We start from the raw sequence: 21,355 nt of genomic DNA, 5'->3' as shown, positions 1-21,355 counted from the left end.
GCAGGCTGGAGTGAAGGTCGCCCCCCCTGCATCACTATCATCCTGTTGGTGGATGAAAGCTCAAACTGAAGTGCCGGGCCCATGAGAGTGGACCAAGCAACTGCCCCCCAAGTGTACTGCCAAGCCATGGAAAGAGCAGGCATCAGCCGAAGAACACGAAGCCACACCTGTTGTGCCAAGGGACAGTCCCAAAGACAGTGACGCTGGCTCTCTACAAGGTGGTCACAAGCTGTGCATGCGGACGAGAGGCCATTGTGCACAAGCCAGCTCCCAACTGCTGTAGCTCTGTGTGCGACCAGCCACACTGAAACAAAGTGACTCGCCTCGGCAGTCTGGAGTCCCACAACCTCTCCCAAAAAGCTGCCAAGAACTCAGTTGTGAGACCCTCCTCCTGCCAATGAGGTGCTGCAGCAGGGCGAGCCTCTCTCTGTGCTGCCAGTATGTGACGTCCCAGTCGAACAGTGTACTGAAAGAAAGGGACACCTGGGTGGTCTGCAGAAGAGAGAGGGTCCCTCCAAAGCCACTCTCCAGGGTCCCGCTGTACTCGTGCCAGTGGACAACACTCCTAGGCCCACGCCTCCAATGTCCAGTCTCAAGAGCTTCTGGGTCAGGATCGATGACACAAGTCCTCCCACAGATGCCCACCACTCGGATCCTTTGAAACAGCACTCTGTCACCTGTGGGGCCTCTACTACAACTCGCTGTAAGCGTCCCTCCCCCTGTAGCTCGAAAAACAGAGAGGGAACAGTCTCTGAGCAAGCCCGAACAGAGATGAGAACCTCCAGTCGCGTGAAGGCTCCCATCCATCTGGGCGCTGCTAACTCGAGAGGCGTGAGCCACTCAGCTAGTAATACCTCTGAGATGTCCTGACACATGCTCTGTACCCCTCTCATGCCCTGTAGCTGAAAGCCCTGTAGCTCCTCTGACAAGCCTGAAAACTGTAACCAGTCACCTAAAGAGCGTGCTGGACCCGCTGCCATGGAACCCCAGGAAACATGAGGCCGACTACCAACCAAGTTCCCTCTCTTAGTGCTAACCATGGGGTTCCAAACAAGTGGCTGTCGTAGGCGCTCCTCCGTGCAAGTAGGCTGGCACTGCTCCAGGCCCCGCCGCAAGTGCTCCCAAGATCGAAGCAACCCCACAGCGAAGCGATCCTCCAGTCTCCTGCTCAAACCAACTCTACGCATCTCTGTGAAGATCCACCTGGTCGAAGGTTGCCAGGGGCCTCCTGTCTGAGGCACCCTAGCACGAAGCCGTTGTAACAAGAACCAGGGCTCCTCGCCTGGAAGAAGTCCTCTGACGATGAACTTCCCAAGAAGGGCTCTGCTCTGCTGTGCTGGGTCAATGATCCCCAATCCTCCCTATGAACAAGAAAGAATGATGACCTGCCAAGCCACTTTGGCTCGGGTAGTCAAAGTGTCTCGCCCTGACCAAAGGAAATTCCTGATCAGCCGCTCAACCTGGCTGATACAAGAACTTGAGAAGATCAAGCAAGAAGTGATGTACCACATAGTAGCCAACAAAACCTGGTTGGCCACTACAACTCTGCCAGCCAAAGAAAGTCGTGCGGAGCTCCAATGTAACAGCTTCCTCCTGATGGACAGGAGGAGGGGAGCAATCTGCTGCTCGGGAGACAAGTCCAAACCAACCTGACAGCCCAAGTACCAAACTGCAGTCCCTGGGGGAATCCACCTGAAACCCTCACCTGGCATCCAATCGGGCACAGGAGCACTACCAACCAAGAAAGCCACAGTCTTTCTCCAGTTGATCAGTGCGACAAATGCACAACAAAAGGTCTCAAGAGCCTGCTCACGCTTGTGAAGGTTGGCCTCCTGGCCATCTAAGTACAAGGCTGAGTCGTCAGCAAACTCAGCGTCCAGTAGCTCATCTCCCCGAATAGGGAGTGCTAAGCCCCGTAGACCAACCTGCTGCGACACCAAAAACCTGCTCATCGCCTCAGCATAGAACAGAAAGAGGAAGGGGGCAAGAGGACAGCCCTGTCTGACCGAACGTGTGAGCATGAAAGGATCACCTCTACCTACTGCCAAAAGTACCTGACTGTGTGCCTATCTGTACAAAGCTGACACCCCTCTGATCCAAGCATCTGAGAATCCCATCCTGCGTAGAGTGCCCTCTAGAAAGTCCCAGTCAACTCTGTCGTATGCCTTCTCAAGATCGAGAAGAAGAATCACCAGGTCCTCACCACGGAGCCGTGCTAGGGCAGAAGCCTCCCAAAAAGTAAAGATGTTGTCAAGGATACTACGCTCCTTGACAAAACCTGTCTGAGTCCCATGTATAAGGCTCTCTAGAAGTGGCTGGATCCTCAAACTTAGAGCCTTGGCAAGAATTTTGTAGGCTGAGTTGAGGATGGTGATGGAGCGCCACTGTCGAATCTCATCCAAGGAGCCACCCTCCTTGGGAATGAGGTAAATCAGACCCTCACTCATGCTATCAGGCATCACTCCTGTGTGCAAGATGTACTGAAAAGCACTACAGAGATCTGGGCCAAGCAAGTCCCAATACTCCAAGAAAAAACTGGGAGTCAATCCATCCTCACTTAGACAGCTACCACGGGGGAGGGAACTAAGAGCCGTGTGCAGCTCCTCAAGCTGAAGTGACAGCTCAAGCCTCTGACGCATCTCCTCAGTCACAAGGCAAGGCATCTGTGCCCACACCTGCTCCCTGCATGCATCCTGACGCTCTGATTGAGGCTCTGCAGACAGTAACTCATGGTAAAAGTCAGTAGCAACTGCACGCATATCCTCGGGCTCAGAAGCAACTGACCCGTCGGGCCTCCTCAACTGACTGACCTTGGCATGCGAATGCCGAGGTCCCATTGCCTCAAACAAAGCACCAGTCACTCTATCGCCCACCTATGTCCACTGAGATGCTTGTCGATGGAAAGCAAACTCATGTCGCCCTCCTCTGTGCTAGCAAGCTCCTGGCGAGCCTGATGTAGCTGCTCCTCCAACCAAGGACTGTCTCGATACTGCTCCTGCATCCTCTGCAACGAAGCAATACCCCGTCTGAGACGTTGCTCCTCCTCTCTCGCTGCAGCCCCGGCGAGCCAAAGACTCCTGGAGAAAGAAACGACTAATCTGAGCTAGACCTGAGGCCACTCTGTCAGCAGGAGAATCCTGCTTGTCCAAGCTCTCTGTCCACGAGCCTCTACTTGCTCTCTGAGTGCAGAGTCCAGCAAGACTCTCTCTGGGATGCGAAGCATGCTCCCCCTCCTCTACCTGTCTGCCACTGTCAGGATCACTGGTGCATGGTCCGAGAAGGAAGTCCCTGCCAGAATGCCAACTGTCCCACCCAAGTCACCGAAATGGTCATTAGTGTAGAAGAGATCTATCCGCGATAGATTCACTCCTCCCACTCTGCGGTCCGAACGAGAGAAGCCTAGTCCGTCTGGGGGCCTCAAAAAACTAGAGTGCTTCCACACATCTGAGACCCTCATAGTCATACAAAACCTCTCCCAAGCTGCCAGCTCAACTCCATGCACAGTAGCATGGCTACCACCAATCATGTCAGAAGGGTCCTCTAACATGTTGAAGTCCCCCCCTATGCACTAGTGTTCTACCTGCGGCAGAGACTCAACTATCTGTGACCAAAACTCTGCTCGTCCACTCGCCACATTGGGCGCATAGATGTTCAGGAAGCTCACGAGACAACCCTGAACGTGCATAGTGATCCATTGAGCTCTGCCTGGCACAATAATCCCTCTGCCCACAATGGCCTGCTGCATAGAATCCACAATAGTCATACATACCCTGCCCTAGATGCCACCAGGTCCAAATGCAACTGACCAAAAAGTCTCATATCGTCCACGCAAAAGCTGACCACAACGTCTAATGCGGCTCTCACACAGATGATGCTCCTGTAGCATAAGAATGTCAATCTCTCCGCCCACAAGGCAACCCTGAACCTGCATAGTGATCCACTGAGTCCTGCCCACAATGGTGTGCTACAAAGAATCCGCAATAGTCATACATACCCCACCCTGGATGCCTCCATGTCCAAAAGCAACTGACCAAAAAGTATCATATCATCCATGCAAGAGCTGACCACAACATCTAATGCGGCTCTCACACAGATGGTGCTCCTGTAGCATAAGGAGACCAATCTCTCCTCCCACAAGGCAGCGCTGAAGCTCCTGACGCAGTCTGCCCCGTTGACGCTAAAACTGGGGCCCACCAAGTCCCTTCATGTTCCATGAGATGATCCTCATGGGGAGCGAGAGGGAACAGATGTTGCCGCAGCAGTTAAATGTGCTATCTTCGAGGCTGGCTTGGATGGGGAGTAATCCGCATCCGAGCGTCCTCTAGATAGGCGTGACTGCAACGAGTGCCTGGCCCAAGCCCAAGTACAGCGAGCCGTCCATAAGGCAACCTCGTCTGTCCAGGAGTCCTCATGAATGTGTACATAGCATGGCAAGCACTGCGTATCGGCAAAGAAGTAAACCACAATGTGTCTATATCCTGCTGTATCTGGAGGGGTCACCGAAAACTTGGCCAGTGGCCACAAAGTCTGAAGCATGTCTGTAACTCCTAGTTCTCCCATGTGGTGGGAGAACTCTAGGACCTGTGTGTGCAACCACCCCAACACTGAGTCGAGAGTCCACTCAGTCTGGTCCCTGCTACAAATGGGGAAAAGAGAAGCCAACCGCTGAGTCCAAGGCCTCTATCCCCCTAGCTGCAAGGAACAGAACATGGACCCTGAAGCAGGCTGCCTCATGGTCTGATGAGGGGTCACCGAGAAAACGAGTAAAGTCGTAATCGAAGAAGTCCCATCGGCGCCGAATGTCGATCTCGTCAGAACACGAGGGATAGCTGCAAAGGAAGATGTATGTACCTGTAGAGGGGGTCGCAAGAAAGACTGTCCCTCTCTCGCCAAGCGACTCGTGGCAAAGGCGCTGCCAAGAGATCTCCTAGCAGCCGAAGATGGCCCTGCCCCTTGGGTCGACTGTGGAACTGGAGCGGGAAGGGAGGGAGTAGGAGCAGGGGGAAGAGGTGGAGAAGAGGGCGGGGGGGAGCGGCAGAGGTAGAGGGGCGAGGAGAGGAGGCGGCTAGAGCAGGAGACAGGGGGGAGGATGATGAGGAGGGGGGGAACTCTTGGGGGGGGGGGGGAGGGGCTGTCGAGGGTGAAGCTGAGGTGGGGGCTGGAGCAGGGACCTCATCCTGCTCAAGAGGACCGAAACGGTTCCCCGTGGGAACCCACTGCTGCTGGGCAGGCACCTGAGGACCACTCTGAGTGCCAAGCTGTCGCTGTGGCCCCTGTCGTCGTCGACCACGGACCTGCTGCCATCCCTCTTCCGCTGGAGTCCCAGGCTCGGAGGGTGGCTCTGCACGTGTGCACTGTGTCTCTGCCTGTGGCTGTTGGCCAGCCCTTGCAGGCTGGGGCTGAGTCTGTGGTGTAGGTCGAGACCTCCTCCATGGACAGGCCTTCACAAGATGGCCCATCTGTTGACAAATGAAGCACTCGTTCGGGAGGCCCGAATACTCCACGCTTTGTCTAAACCAACCCCCACTCACCCGAGGCAGAAGATTGACCTTCAAGAGCGAGTGAGTGTCGCTAACCAGAACGCGAACTGAGGGAATGCCGGCCGCCTTGGCAGCTACTGAGGCTGCCGTGCGAGGTGTCTCCACAACAATCCCAATCGCTAAGCCTATCCTTGACAAAAGTGGTAAGTACTCCCTCCGCAAACCAGGAAAGCAGACGGAGATGGGGATGTCTGCCTCCTCTACTAGAACATCCGAAGCAAGGTCAAATCCATGTCTCCACTGTCGAAAGTGGGCTCGAGCTGCTCGGATGGTCAATGGACTCATGGCGATGACGTTGGACGCCATCTCGGAGGTCTCAAACTTGATCTGATAGTAGCCTCGTCCTAGTATCTTACGTCCAAGATCTTGCCCACCTCTGCAAGAAGGCGGGCCTAGAGAAGGTCACGCAACTCTCCTCTGCTGGGTCGCGTACCGAGAATCTTGCAGATGACAGAAGTCGCCTGCAAGCGCTCTACCTTTGCGGCTAGGCTCGCTTGCTCTGTCGGTGAAAGAGCAAGTCGAATGGTGGGCTCAGTGGGGTCCGGCGAGGGGGCTTCGGTAGAGTCCCTCTCTGGCGGAGCTGGAGCCTCCATCTGTGTCTGCTCTGCTGAGTCGAAGAAGGCGGGAAGGACGCGAAGCTCCCAGAAGGCCGTGGGGACAGACTCCTACAAGCAAAAAAGGGGGGGGGGAGGGAGGCAATGTAAACGGGAGAATAAGGGGCGGGCGAGCCGGGGGGGGGGGGGCTGAGGCGCAGGCGGCTGAAAGTGGAAAAGCTAGGGGCGGGCAGGCTAAGGTGGGCAGGGGTGGGCAGCGGCGGGGGGGGAAGGAAGGGCAGCGGGCTGGCGTCAGGCGGGGGTAGGCAGCGGCAGGGGCAGCGGGCGGAGCTGCGGGCTGGAGCAGCGCGCAGGGGGCGGGCTGAGGCTGCGCGCAGGGGGAGGGCTGAAGGCTGCACGCAAGGCAGGGGTGGGGATGGCGAGAGAAAGGGGGGGTACGGACAGCAGCAACGAGCCCGCCTTGATCAACATGCCGAAGCTTTGCTTTTTGCTTTGCTTTTTCCCTTTCCTGTCTTCTTCGCTCGAGTCGGAAGAGCTAGAAGAATTGTCAAAAGGAGAAGAAGAAGAACTGGAGACTCCTTCAAATCACACATGCTTCTTCTATTTTCTTGCCGAGGCAAAAGTAGATTGACTACCCAAATAATTCGGGAAGTCAGTTCCTTTCTTCTACTTTTTGTCATGCTTTTTGGCTTTGTTGTTTGCATCCAAAGGCCGGCTGATCTGTGTCTAAACCACCTCTTCTAATTCTTGCTCTGTAAACATCCTCAGAGAAGGAGGTTTCTTGAGTGCCGGTTTGATGGGTGGCTCTGTGGCCCTCTGCCACACAGGGTGTGCACTTCTTCGAAGGATTGCTGATTCAAAAATTTTGCAAACTTTGGATCCTTCGCAATGTTAATCATTTTTGTCGCATCGTCAACCAATTGTTGACGTTCCATCTCTTCAATCTCCGCTTGAGTAGGCCGAGGCGGGCTGTACTCTTCATGAGAATCTTCTTCGTGATCTCGTCCCACATCCCCAGATGCAGAGAAGTCGACTGTTTGTTGTTGGAATCCCTAAGTGCCGCGAGAAAAGGATCGGATTTCCCGGTAGAAGAGAAATCGGCCGCGCTCTGATACCACTGTAACAAACTTGGACACTCCAAGTCAAGATTCTACCGCGACACAGCAGAGATTCACTTCAAAACAATTCACGATTCATAGTTGATTCGACACGGCCCGGTGGAGTTTCGTGCCTAGAGATATTGGCCCCAAAGACTGGCGCCCCTTTCGGTATTTCTTTTTGTATCTGTGTTCAAAGTCCAAGAGAGTAAGCAGGCGCTCACTCTCAGACTCTGCGTCCAGATGCTCTGAGTTGTGAGGCCCTGCCCACGTATTTAAAGATTACAAGGGATGCCCAAAAGCAGAGCCCCAAAAGCTGCCACTTTTAAAAGCATCTAAAAATAAAGCAACTTATCCCAAAGCTTCTCCAAAAGCTTGCGTAGAATTTCAGCAGTGCTTTTCCGTACAATTCAGCTTGCCAGCGCTTTTTGCGGTGCAAATCACGGAGGTCAGTACGGGATGCCACATCACCAGCCCTCCGCATTTTCCGGAGACTGCCACGTCAGTTTGTCTCCACATTTCACGGGCCTGCTTTTTCCGGGGTGTGTATGTATCTGCCGCCCCATGTCCAGGCCACACCACGTCACCAGTTTGTGACAGGATACGATTGATCAGTATGCCACCGATCCTGATTTTGTCGATATCTTTCACCAGATACAGAGTGGGGAGCTAGTTGCAGGCTATTCGATATGGGACGCCTATTTGATGCGGAAAACGATGTTGTGTGTTACACAGCCTTTGAGGGAAAAGGGTTTGACAAAGTGCCATTGTCCACCTTTTTTCGGGCCACCGCGGTATTGATACCACCTTGAAGGGTGTTGAGCGTTACTTTTATTGGTCGAGGCTCAAAAAGGACGTGGACAAGTTTGTTCGTAGTTGTTTGGTATGCCAAAAGATCAAGTTTGACAAGCATAAGGCACCAGGACTTCTACAGCCTTTACCCATACCCTCCCGTCCTGGGAAAGAATTGCCATGGATTTTATTTTTGATCTTCCCAAGACTCAAAGCGGGCATGATGGAAATTGGACAATCATCGACGAATTCAGTAGACAAACCCATTTCATTCTGGTAAAGAACATTTGGCGAGACTGTTTGTTTCACAGATTTTTCGGTTACATGGCATGCATGAGTCCATAGTCTCAGACAAAGACCCCCGATTCACTAGTTTGTTTTGGAGGGCAATCTGGAAGAAACGTCACGAGACGGGCACCACGTGCCAATGGAATGGAGCAGACCAAGCAACTTTAAGCACTTCAAATAACAACTAGACAGAAAGAGATGACATGAGACGGGAGTGGCGGAGTTCCACCCCAAGAGAGTACTCACCCCAAACGTTGGCGCCCTTTTGGTATTTCTTTATATTGCTTCAACTCAGTACAACGCCGGTACTCCAATCCCTGCACCTTCATGCAGAAGCATGCCAAAGAATGGACCCTCGGCTCATATTTAAAGGCCCTTAGCCATGAAAAGCAGTTACATGAAAATCTTCAAAATCAAAAGTATCTGGACCCAAAAGCAACCCAGCGTAATTTATAGATATCCATACAGTTGTCACGTCATCAATGTAAGATGCGGAAATCCGTACAAGTGCCACATCAGCATGTCAACGCGTTTTGCGGCCTATCCGTACAGCTGCCACGTCATCATCTTCTACGCTTTTTGTGTGTGTTGGCCCCGCTTTAATTTTACTTCCTTTAGGTCCCCTGGGCCCCATCGGACGGGGTCCCATAAGTTGGTAAGACTTCTTCTTCTTTTGCTACTGCTTCTTCTTAGAGTTTAGGCCCCCCGGCCGAGATCTGCAGGTTGGCTCCATTCTTCAGTGGTTTGACACATCAGCAGTTTGTGGCATCCCCCCTTCTTGAAAGAAAGTAATCGTCCGCGATTACAGCATATCTACAAAACAACTCAAGTTAGCTCAAAAATTTCCGAGGGACAATCTGAGGGACAATCAGTTTTCTCAATCCAGATTGGAGCTCTTGATATCCTGGGTCGTTGGCTTCCCAGAAAATCTCATCCAATAAGAAATATTCAGTGGTTGGCACATCACAATGCAACACAAATGCATGTTACAAGACATAACAAACAGCGTCGTTGAGCACTCCCACGGGACAGATGGTTTGTAGTATGAATCTACTCAACGACTACCTCATCAATCTCCCCACAAATAACTTAAAAAGGTCCGGGCCATGAGCTCAGAGGACTGGTAAAACCAAACGCTCCCCAGACCGCAGGCTGCGTCGCTTGGAGGTTCAAGCATACAACCAAACGCTCCCCAGATATCCCGTCTGCGTCGTTCAGAGGTTTTCCAGCATACAACAAAACGCTCCCCAGACATCCCGTCTACATCGTTCCGAGGTTTTCAAGCATATAACAAAACGCTCCCCAGACATCCCGTCTGCATCGTTCCGAGAGGAGATACTCTTTCCAGAACAGATACTAGCTCACAAGGCAAGGAAAGTGAAAGGTAAAGTGATACAACAGTTCTTAGTGAAATTCAAGAACTATCTGGCATTGGATGCGAAGTGGATGGAAGAGGAGGACCTAGCAAATACTCCTCAGATATTGGAACTTTACCTTGAGTTTTTTGGTCTAGCTTTGACTATTCTGAGAGATCCCGCAGATGAGCAGGGTTGAATCTGGTGCAGACGGGACTACACAAGAGGGAGTCACTCTGCTCCTTTGTCACAGGTTACCCAAATGGAATAAAGTCATTGATTTTCCTTTGGATTTCAAGGATACTGATGAGCTTGAGTATTCTGTTATATGACTTTGTGAAAGAAGTACTTCGAAATGGGAATTCCCGAAATGAATCTGATTTATGTGTGCTCTCTCATGTGAGTCATGTTTGAGTGCATGTTTGAAAGATGAAATGACTACAGCATTTTGGTCTTGGAATTCCAGTTGAGATGGACATGATAGCGATAAGAATTAGTCAATCCAGACATCAAGAGATTTGGGATAGATCTAGATGCGATTGCGATTGCTAAACACATTGCCGATACCGATATCTCAATGGACTTTATGTGATTCGATTTGATTGTGATTTGAATGTTCAATGACAGTTGTCTTTGTGCAAGTGCTTGATTTGTGTCGTCTAGTGCATCAGTACTTAGAGTCAGTGTCTACTAAACTAGTTTTTGGCTTATGTTTGATTTTGCGGGTGTAATCGAGGGCGATTACAGTTCTTTCAAGAGGGGGTATGTCACAAAGTGATGAAAACCTGACATATAAATTGATTTCATAAGTTGTTCCAACTTAGGGGGTCCTGTCCGATGGGGCCCAAGGGACATAAAGAAGAAATAAAAAACCCTAGCGTTGGCTGCTAACATGGAAAGCTGTACAAACGCCCGAAAAACGCGCAAGCTGTTGACATGGCACTGTGTACGGATTTTCGCAATTTTTGGCACGATTTGTGCTGGTAGCTTTTGGGCCAGATGCTTTTCAGACCGAAGCTTTTCATGTGATTGCTTTTGAGAGGGCCCAGAACCTATAAATTGTAACTAGGGACTCTCTCTCCCTCAATTTTTCCTGGGAGCATTGAGCAGAGAGGACCCTCGGATTTTGTACTTTGCTCAAGCATTAATACAAAATAAATACTGAAAGGGGCCCTAGACTGAGGGGCCAATTACCTGTGGGCATGAAACTACGTCAGTCCGTGTGTCGTCTCTAATTAAAGTGTGATAAAGTTTGTGAAGTGATTTTGAGTGTGTCGTGCCAGATTCCCAACTTGGTGTGTCCAAGTCTGTTACATCTCGCCATCTCGAGTGAATCTCATCAATCGGATCAATCTTCAGGTGAATCACATATTTCGGGTCATGGGAGTACATCAATCTTTTCATACGTGTGTCAACCTGTAGTTGATGTTGTACTCCACTTTGTCAAGATTTGCCTCCAAAAATTTGCCTAAAGCATTGGTTTCTTTTGTTCCCGCATTGGGACTCTGCTTTTCTTCATCTCCCAGGCGACCAACAGTCATAGGGGGTGTTGTCTTTGTCAGATTCTCCGCGAGAACCAAGGTGTGCTGCAGAAGGGATGAAATCCTCCGTAGAAGAAGAATCTTTCTAAGCTCTAATACCACTATTACAAGCTTGGACACTCCAAGCGAGAAATCAATAGCAACACGCAAATAGAAATTGCAAAAATCACTGAACTTAAATAGAGAGAGAGAGAGAGAGAGAGAGAGAGAGAGAGAGAGAAGAAGGAGAATCGACACGGCACGACGGAGTTTCAAGCCAAGACGCACTGGCCCCAAAGATTGGCGCCCCTTTCGGTATTTCTTTATTATTGCTCTTCGCAAAGTACAACTCCTCAAGATCCAACTCTCCGAGACTCTGCGTCCAGATGCTCCCTGAAGAGTGGCCCTCTAGGCTCTTTTAAACTTACAAGGGATGCCCAAAAGTAGAGCCCCAAAAGCATCGGATCCAGAAGCACTTGCATCCAAAAGCTCACGTAGAATTGCCAAAAGCCAGCAACACCAATTACGGAACTCCATACAACTGCCGCGTCAACACTACCAATGCAATTTACGGGAATCAGCCAAAGGTCAAACTTTTGATGGTTTTAAGGTTTTAGACCCCTCCGTTAGTGCTCCATAAGTTACGTTTTTACTAAAAACCCTAACCCCTGATGTTTAGACACCACTACCACACTTTCTGGGTTCAATTTCTCTTGTCCACTCGGTCATTTCTCTTCCACTGGGGCACATGTCACAAAGTGATGACGTGGCATGACCAATTCGAAGAGAAATGGCCGAGTGGACAAGAGAAACTAAACCAACCAACTTGAAGAACTTTATGGAGCACCGACCGAGGGGCCCAAAACCCTAACAGACAGAAACTTGAACTATGAGAGAGATTTCTGTGAATCATGCTGATATGCTGACATGGAAATTTTTGCGTGGGCTTTTTCTGGCAGATGCTTTTGGGAAGAAGTGCTTTTGAATTTGATGCTTTTGAGGCTCTTGTTCTAGGCATCCCTTGTAAGTTTAAAAGGACCCCAAGGCCTCCCTATTTGAACGCAGAGTCTGAGAGCAGAGGACCCTTGGGAGTTGTACTGTTGCGACTCATAATAATAAAGAAATACCGAAAGGGGCGCCAATCTTTGGGGCCAGTGGAGGAGCACTCTCATATCTCCAATTGCAAGACTGAGAATAGCTTCCCCTGGGCATTCTTTTATAAGCACTTGCTTTTGATCATTAAAAGACAAATTGGCTTTTAATAAGCCCTTCAAAAGTGAACTGCTAAAAACTAGATGCTCAAAGGCTCTTCCTGTTTGGCGTAAAAACTGCCATGTCAGCACCCGAAATTTCCAACACAAATCGCAGAATTCCATACAACACATGCCATGTCATCACTAGTGATCCTTTCTCTCTCCTCTTCTATTGAGGCTACTACGTGATCACTTTTGTGAAATACCCCTCCTTAAGAGAAGAGCAATCACCCTCGATTACACCTACAAATAGTCAATCCAATTCTTGAGCAGACAATGTCCTCATGCATACATGCCCATGATCATCAATACAAGACAGCACATTCTCTACGATCATCACATAAAATCTAGTTTATCAATCAGATTATATCCAGCCATCTCATCTTTGTCACATCTAGCGATATCCCAACGTAGTGATGTCAATCATCACATCCAGATTGCATTGATCTTTTACAGATGTCTTGATGCACTAAGACCACGTGCCCAGTCTATTTCATCCAAGTTGGAACCCTTGATGCACTAGATTCAAATGCTTCACAAATGCTCTATGTGAATGACATAGATGCTCACATCACAGATGTAGTCCAAAACATAGACATAACCTTGGCCCATCTAGACGATGCTCAGAACACGGAACACAATTATATTCCGGTTACAACCAAACGATCCCTAGACTAGCATGGGCCATTTAGAGGATTCTTAATACAACTAAACAATGCCCAGACCACAAAGTTTCAAGTACAGCTAATCGATTCCCCTACCCAAATATTATTCTCAAAATTTGAAACAAATCTCAAACAAACGGTTATTCTCGTCACATAAGAGTGGATCTCCTCCCGCATGCACCCAAATGCCTCTACATCCATCTTCCTCCATCCTCCTACCTGAAATATATAACAAGAGAATCCAAAAGCATTAATTATACACATGCTGAAATTTTTGCAGAAACCCTAATTTGCTGATGGAAACCCTAAATTTTTTTAGATTGTCAGAATCAAAATCTATCTGCGTGAATGTGTACGGCTCGTCAAGAGGATCAACTTTGACTTCTACTACATATCCAAATTATTGTCCATTGAAGAGAATTTTAGAGGTCTCTAAGACCCTGAAAAGCATCAAGAAGCATGTTTTTTGGGTTGTTTGAGGAAAAAATGAACTCTACTTCTTCATCCCCTCTTTCTATTGTCATTCTTATTCTTCCAACTCCATAGCTTCCAGTTGTCGATTGATTTAGGATTGGTCTGCTCACCGAAAAGCAAACGATTGATGCTTTGATACCACTATAACCACAAAGGGCACCACATGCCAAACAAAAGAACAACTCGATCAGACTTTAGCACTAAAACACAACTGAACTCAAAGATCAGAGATCACACTGTAGACACAATGGAGTTTCACTTCCAGAAGTATTGGTCCCAAATCTTGGCAACCCTTTCAGTATTTCTTTTATATTGATCTTCAACAGAGTGTACGATTGTCTCACGATTGTCGGGAAGAGCAAGCTCAAATCTGCAACTGCAAGACTGAGAATAGCTTTCACTGGGCATTCTTTTTTAGGCACTTTCTTTTCACCATTAAAAGCCAACTTACCTTTTGATATCTTTTGATATTTAAAAGCCCTTCAAAAGTCAACCGGTAAAAACTGGATGCTCAAAACCTCTTCCAATTTGGCCGAAAAATTGCCACATCATCGTTTGAAATTTTTGGCGCAAATCACAGAATTCCATGCAACAAATGACAATTCATTACTAGCGATCCTTTCTCTCTCCTCTTCTTTTGTAGCTGCCATGTCATCATCTTTGTGACAGCATGGAGGCACAGTAGAATCCCCAGGAACCCTAATGTGTTAAGGAGATGCAGATGGTATCTTTGCCGAAGAAGGTGAAGCCTATAGAGGTGGGATCCTGCATCTATAGACCTATCTAACAGGAGATGCCTTTGTCCTGCCGCCGTCTTCTCCTCTTCTTTGCTTCTCTTAACCTCTACCCTCCTAGCTCCTATCCCTTCTGCAGCACTATCTATTGTCTCTGCTCAGAACGCCATGTGCTCCTAGTGCATTCAGCAGCCATATGATTGCTCTACCACATACAAAATAGTGTCCTAGTAAACCAATGACATACTCTATTGCATGTCACCTCCATGGATAGTAGGGAGAGAGATACATCGAGGAGGATTCTTCACAAGAAAGGGGATTTTCTACATGGAAACCAAAGTCACAAGTAACCCGATTGTCCTCTCCGAAGAAAGCCTCAGTTTCTCCAAGCTCTAATTCAATCCCTGATGTGCAAGGAAATACAGAGCAAGAGAAAGGAAAGCGACACCTCATTGAAGCGGAAGCCTCAACAATCAAAGAGTCCTTAATTTGTATGACACCATACACCTACTTCTAGCAAGTACAGAGAATCAAGGAGAAGGCTTAGACACACTGCTTTGCCATGTGGTCACTTGTGGATTGAAACAAATCAATACTTAAACGAAAATGTGTGTGTAGCTGCACACGGGTGTGTTCATTCAAGAGGGATTTACAAGCAGCGTGCTAACCGAGATTTGTTAGTTTCAAAAGGAATCACTATTATTGTCATTTTTGTTGAACATACTCGAAACTCTTAACAATTGCACAGATCAAAACAATTGGGTTAAGCTTACCATCAAAAAGGGCAGGGAGTTGGAAAAGCATTCCCACTCTGCGACGGACTGAGATAACATCAAGCTTGGTTATGTCTTGAGCATCCAAGAACACAGTGTCAGGTGGTGGCTCCCATAGCCTGTTCAAGGCTCTTAATAGGGTTGATTTTCCACTACCACTAGGGCCAATAATGCCTACTACAGTCCCTGCATAGATGTCAAGTGAAGCTAATGACAAGATGAGGTCTCCAGCATCTGTAAATCTATTGAGGTCTTTAATGCTGATTTTGGGAGCCTTATTCCCAGTGAGTGGACCACCTTCAGGAATGTGAACAAGGTGTTCATCCTCTAAAACTTCTTCGAACTCTTGTTCAACCTGTTTATCTACACGCTGGTATTGGCCTCTTGAAAGCTGTATCTGGTAAAACAAAACAGACAAAGCGTAAGACAAAATGAAGCCCAATTTTTTTTGCAAAAAGCCCAGAAAATTTCATTATCTTCAACACCCAGAAGCATGCTCGTAATAAGTATTGATTCTACATAAGTACAAACTTCAACCTACACATACCTGGTAAAATATCCTTGGCTGGTCAAGAGACTGTATAAGTGCTTGTATGCATTTATGTAGGAATAAGATATGCCATATAAACGTTGTGTAATAATTATTAATTTACGAGTGTTATGTGTTGAAAATTATGAAAAAATTATGAATTGGTTAAACCATCAAACCTCAATTATGACAAACATCTGAATTGGTTTAACCATCAGACCTCGTTATGAAGAACTTCTGAATTGGCTTAACCATCAGACCAAGCCAAACACGGAACTCTCCAGCTAGAGTATGACTAGCCAATGTGCTTAACAATAGCAAATTCCATTAAGTAAAGCTTCTGCCTTTCCCTGTACTTGAATATGAATAGAAGATATAATGCGATAAAATTTGCATGCTAATCAGAGTTTCAGCATTAAGCAAACAATCAAGCATCATTGCAGCGACTGCAACAACCCAATTCTTGTATCTTGTTAATTGTATGGTACTCTCAGAAATGTTTTTATCTCCTCAGTCCTTAAAGAAGGCCTTCTTTTCCTATCTATTTGAAGCATTCCTCTCTAGAGGTTTCCAGAATAACCAATTGGGTCCCAACGATATCCGAAGAGCTGTGTCCGGATATGCATGCAAATGCAGAGAGAGGGAGAGAGATAGAGAGACCTGTTGCTTCATGGAGAGAGAGCCAATTGGGAGGTCAAACAAGCAGAGGAAGAAGGCGATGCTACAGCTGCAAAGAGAATGCAGGAACAAAGCCACGAATGCTGGGGGACCACTCGCGGCAGCGATGAAAACTTGTGCGCCAGTAGTCACCTCCCTCTCTCTCGCTTCTCTTTGGGTCCAGCATTTCCAATCAAGGCTTGTACATCGCTCGAGGTTGAGGCATTTTCAGTTATATTCCTTGAAGTACAAATCATTGTCAATTTGTCAACGCATTAAAAACAAGTGATAAAATCACAAGGCCTGCCAGGAGGCATGATAAACATTTCTTTTCGACATCCAATTTTTCAAGCCCCTTTTCATATGCTTTGTGTAATGCAATCAACTTATATAATTGACCATATAACGTTAAGTTAAAGATATAAATACAAAAAATGATAGGCAATTTTAAGATTGTTTTGATAGGCAAAATAGCCCTTGACAAAAAAAGTAAGCGTCAATTTTAGGCCTTGATCTGAGGGTAGATCCCACTTTAAAATCACTACATCTCTAAGCTTTTGAAAAAAAAAAACATAAGCGTCTACATAGAATTAAATTAAAAGAGCACCCTTAAGCTCTACACCCTAAGCTTTAGATCCCTATGCTCTACACCCCACTTTAAAAACTCTACATTTTAAGCTCTAGAGCCTTTTTTACAAATTTAAAACTGTAGATCTCTAAGTTTGTAGATCTCTAAGTTGTAAATCCCACTTTAAAAGCTTTAAAGTTCTAAGTCCTAAGACTCTAGCGTCTCAGGGTGACCCTCCCCCTACTTGTGGATCTATGTAACATTTTCACTTTCTTTAATTCAAAGTTTTACCTTCTAATAATAAAAAAAACTCTAGGTCCTCATTGGATCATTGGAGACCTTACTTTAAAAGTTCTACATCTTTTAAGTTCTAAACTTAGCTTTAAAATCTTTAAAAATAAAAATAAAAAATCTTTAAAGGTTTAAGCCCCAAATGATAAATTCCTTCCATAAAGTTTTAACTAACAAAAATGACAACTTTAGTCTATTACCTCAAGTTTCTCAAAATTCTCAAAATGAAAAGGTGGGTAACACAAATTTCAAAATGAAAAGGTGACTCTAAGGCTTTATCATTTAACATGTAAGGCTGTCAACGTTTCATGCTTCCAAAAGCATTGAGCAACCCAAAATCTTTTCCTTGATATATGAGAGTTCATTTCATATTTCAAAACTCAAGACATGTCCATCATTAGATTTACACAATTCATTTCAATGAGTACCCACTATTTTATTCAACCAATCAACATTTTTGACATGTCAAAAAATGCTTAAAAATACAAGTCAACCTTTTTCCTATTTTAGTCAGCAAAAAGAGAAGTGATCTCTATAGCCTTTACCCTTTGGGCAGGCCAAAAAAAGAGAGAACTAAGCATTCTACTAGAGTGCTTCGTTAGCTGCAGAGTCCAAGGGTAAGAGAAAACAAGAACCCCCAGAAGACAAAAATGTGGGGCTGGGGAGAGAGAGAGAGAGAGAGAGAGAGAGAGATGTATATTTTTTATTATCGTCCTGGATGGACAAATATGACGTGTAGGACCAAAGGTACATGTGATTTTTTATTATCGTTTTGGGTGGTCAAATATGATGTATGGGACCAAAAGATACATGTGATGAACTATATGGATAAGTGACTCTCAATGCTCAACGATTATTATCGTTTTGGGTGGTCAAATATGATGTATGGGACCAAAAGATACATGTGATGAACTATATGGATAAGTGACTCTCAATGCTCAACGATTATGTGATGAGACATAGTGGAGAGCCCACGCTATGGCTAGAGCGGAATGTATGTAGGTATAGGTCATGGCTGAAAATGTGAGAAGCAGTTTCAAAATTCGAAGGTGAATTATTTCCAATCTAATTCATCACAAATATGAATGTGTTCATGATGCTCAATAAAAAGTCTACCAAGTACTACAAACCATCAAGCTTGCAATTCTTGAAGTTTAGTATGACTCACTATGCTCTTTTTTTTCCCCAGTAAAAGCATCAGAATTTGTATTAAGAGAGAGATCAAAAGCCATTTGAAGAGGTCAAAAAAGCCATCAGAATTTGTATTAAGAGAGAGAGATCAAAAGCCATTTGAAGAGGTCAAAAAGCTGAGAGTATCGGTGTCTCAAACGGAAAATACCCTCTGTGTCAATGGCAGGAAGATGACATTTCTCATCTGTTCAAAGGTTTGGGCTTTATTCCCTCTTTGGGCTTTGCTCCCTCTTGGAGTCGGTTAGTCTTAGGGAATTCCATAAATCAGCTTTTGGAGGGAGAGATGCAACAGATTGTTTGATCAAGGTTACCAAAGTCCATGTATGAGAGTACTTTTTTCTGGTTTGAACTTGCAGACAAGTTGAAGCTCAAGAAGTGTCGACTCTACAATATCAACAACTAGCACGATAGAGTCAAACGAATGATAATCGACAGTAGAGTTGTAGATGCCAAGATGGTTGGACAATTGCCAACGCTGAGAGACTTAATTCTCAAATTGAGGATGTCATTCAAGCCTTGCCTTGAGGTGTTTCTAATCCAATTTGAGAACAGCTATTTTTGTATGCCTCTCTTAGGACATCAACTATGTAGCTTAGGAGTGTACCGTCCTTTTGGATATTGTAATATTTTGAACTATGCTCTTGAACATGTAGTTTTGTGTGCCAAAGAACTATATGACAAGCCTAGGACTTGAGACATGTTACAAAGAGGAAACCAAGATACGAAGCTACCACTTGGGTGATAAAGAAAGAAGAGACCTTAACAGCATTATCAACAGCTTCACATCCCACAATTGTGGCCTTCATGTCACATGTATGACCCACCATGTCTCCATTTGGGAAGATTCACCCGCACCTACAAGCACAAATAGCCTGATGCCACATCAATCGAGAAGAAAATTCTTAACCATGAACTTGTAAATGTTATTGAAGTCTACCTGATCATACTTGCCACTTAAAATTGCGTCCCTGGCTCTCTCACCAATTTGCCAGGCTTTTCATTAAAAGTAATACCTTGGTCACTTTGTATCTCCACATAGGTCTCCAGCTTGCTATCAACTAAGCTTGACCGATTCCCATTCCAGAAGAATGTAACAGGTCCAAACTTCACTGTCTTGCTGTCTCACGTGCCCAGAACAATTAATTTCTAAATTTACTGCATATCCCTCCTTGGCATGAGGATTAACAACAGAAAGCTGACTTGTCAGGCATCTTCCAACTGTACCTGCATGCAAAGGTTCGGAGTCCTTTCTTTGCGAAGTATTCACCTAATGTCCGGTCAATTTTAGGAGGGCTCACCAAGTACTTGCTAGGGAGCTTCAACTCACCATCATATTGAAGCATACCCGCATAGTGAATTTTGGTCACACGCACCCTATCAAAGTTTGCATACTCAAGAGCTTTTGCCAACATGATCATTCTGTCTGCTCTAAAGTTGAAGGTTACAACCTCCATCAACAATTGGACCAACAGATTTGCCATTTTTGTCCACAATCACAAATGGAGGACAGTCTTGGTCATTGAATTTTGGATTATCTGCCTTCAATGCATAAGAGCTTCTATACCACTCTTGAACTTGTGAGGAGCCTCTCCCAGAACTTGTGCATCCCAGCCTCTTTTTGCCACATTCCAGTCATTCTATTTCACAATGTCCCAACAAAACTAACTCTTCAAGATCTGCATTGCAGACCCAAATCAAAGTGAAACAATCAACAACGACAATTCCTATTAATCCTATCTTGGCTCTTAAGGTGTTTGCATGGATGCATTAAGACCCATATTGAAATCTTAGCAAGCTCTTTCAGACCAAAACACAACTGTCGGTATCTGGTAATCACAAGGTACCTCGTAGCGATCCATAGTTAAATGCATACGTCCCCCTCCAGGTGCCAGTGAGGCATCCACTCCTTGTTGCCGTAACTCTTCGAAATATTTCTCGAGCAAAATATTGGAAACTATATATGCCATTTCAATACTGCTCAAGTGAAAAAATTTATGAAAGGATGAGAGAGAGAGAGAGAGAGAGAGAGAGAGAGAGAGAGAGAGAGAGGTCACCGATCGCTGTGGTTCAGAGGTGGACCTCGAAAGAATGAGATACTGATTGTAGTGCTTCAGAGGGGTACCTTGCAGAAAACCACGAGGAGGGTTAGAGGTTTGTCAATCTCAATGTTCATAATCATACAAGATGTCAATGGTATAATTGGTTGTTGCTCCATTTTTATGTTTTTTTTTTTAAAAAAAACATGCAAGTTTCCTTGCACGGGGGAGTTTGCACAGTCCTCCCCAATTTTTATCATACTAGGGAACGTGCGTTTCCACGGCAGCGTGCAATTCTCAATGTGTTCATTAGTTGCGTTCGCAATGTCAAAAATCAAAGAATGATAATGCTTACTCACCGCGCGATTGAATGTCTGTCGTCGATGCACCTTGCATCAACAATGGTGGGCATCTCCTACTCTTAACCCGCTGCAAGAGACGACAATGGAGGATGAAGGAGATGGGCTTGTGACTATTTGGGTGGAGGAACTTTAGGAAGAAGCGGGAATTTCTATATTTCATCTTGTGTCAATTAAGAGCCTATCAAAACTCACTCGTCGCTTCATACATCCAAACCTGGTGGAAGCAAGAAGGATGGTGCTCAATTGTAAAAGACACTTTGCATTCGATGAAAACAGCTAAGCACTTCCTAGCCCTGAGCTTGTTGGGCATATCCTGCAGTCAATGAATTCCAAGAGACTGCATCCCAGACATAAAGATCGTCAAGAACTTGTTGTGCTTCGGAAAGTACACTACACTTGGCATATATGTCAACCAAATCATAACCAAGCACGACAGTTTTTTCCAACAGCCCCCAACTAACAAGCTCATCATGAATTTGTTTTCCTGTGTCGAAGTCTTTCAAAGTGCCACATGCCTTCAAAATGCAAGCTTAGGTGACTGCATCTGGAGAGAAGCCCTCGCTTCGCATCCGCTGGAAACATCCCAATGCTTCTTGGCCCTGCCCCTGTTGGGCATAACCTGCAATCAATGCATTCGAAGAGACCGCATCTCGATCAGGAAGCTCGTCAAGAACTT

At 46.3% G+C, this 21,355-nt stretch overlaps 1 protein-coding gene and 1 pseudogene across 2 annotated transcripts in view; both read right to left on the bottom strand.

Moving 5' to 3' along the window:
• The window catches only part of ABCI17 (non-intrinsic ABC protein 3), an 82,106-nt gene extending 65,650 nt beyond the window's left edge, over positions 1-16,456 (bottom strand). Inside the window, exons 1-2 of one of the 2 annotated variants that reach the window (XM_086515738.1) lie at positions 16,235-16,456; positions 15,046-15,442 (exon numbers count right to left, since the gene is read on the bottom strand). In XM_086515738.1, the coding sequence (XP_086371864.1) occupies positions 15,046-15,442; positions 16,235-16,246 (409 nt within the window). In that variant the 5' untranslated portion in view covers positions 16,247-16,456. The remainder of the gene's footprint in view (positions 1-15,045; positions 15,443-16,234) is intronic. The other variant, XM_086515737.1, reaches the window with a different exon arrangement.
• Positions 16,457-18,964: 2,508 nt separating this feature from the next.
• Positions 18,965-20,248, bottom strand: LOC147453576 (2,3-bisphosphoglycerate-independent phosphoglycerate mutase-like; annotated as a pseudogene).
• Between the last annotated feature and the right edge of the window lie 1,107 nt (positions 20,249-21,355).

This window comes from Adiantum capillus-veneris, chromosome 7 (genome assembly GCF_014529385.1).
Source record: "Adiantum capillus-veneris isolate H3 chromosome 7, ASM1452938v2, whole genome shotgun sequence".
NCBI lineage: Eukaryota > Viridiplantae > Streptophyta > Polypodiopsida > Polypodiales > Pteridaceae > Adiantum > Adiantum capillus-veneris.
This window is presented reverse-complemented; position numbering and strand designations above follow the sequence as displayed.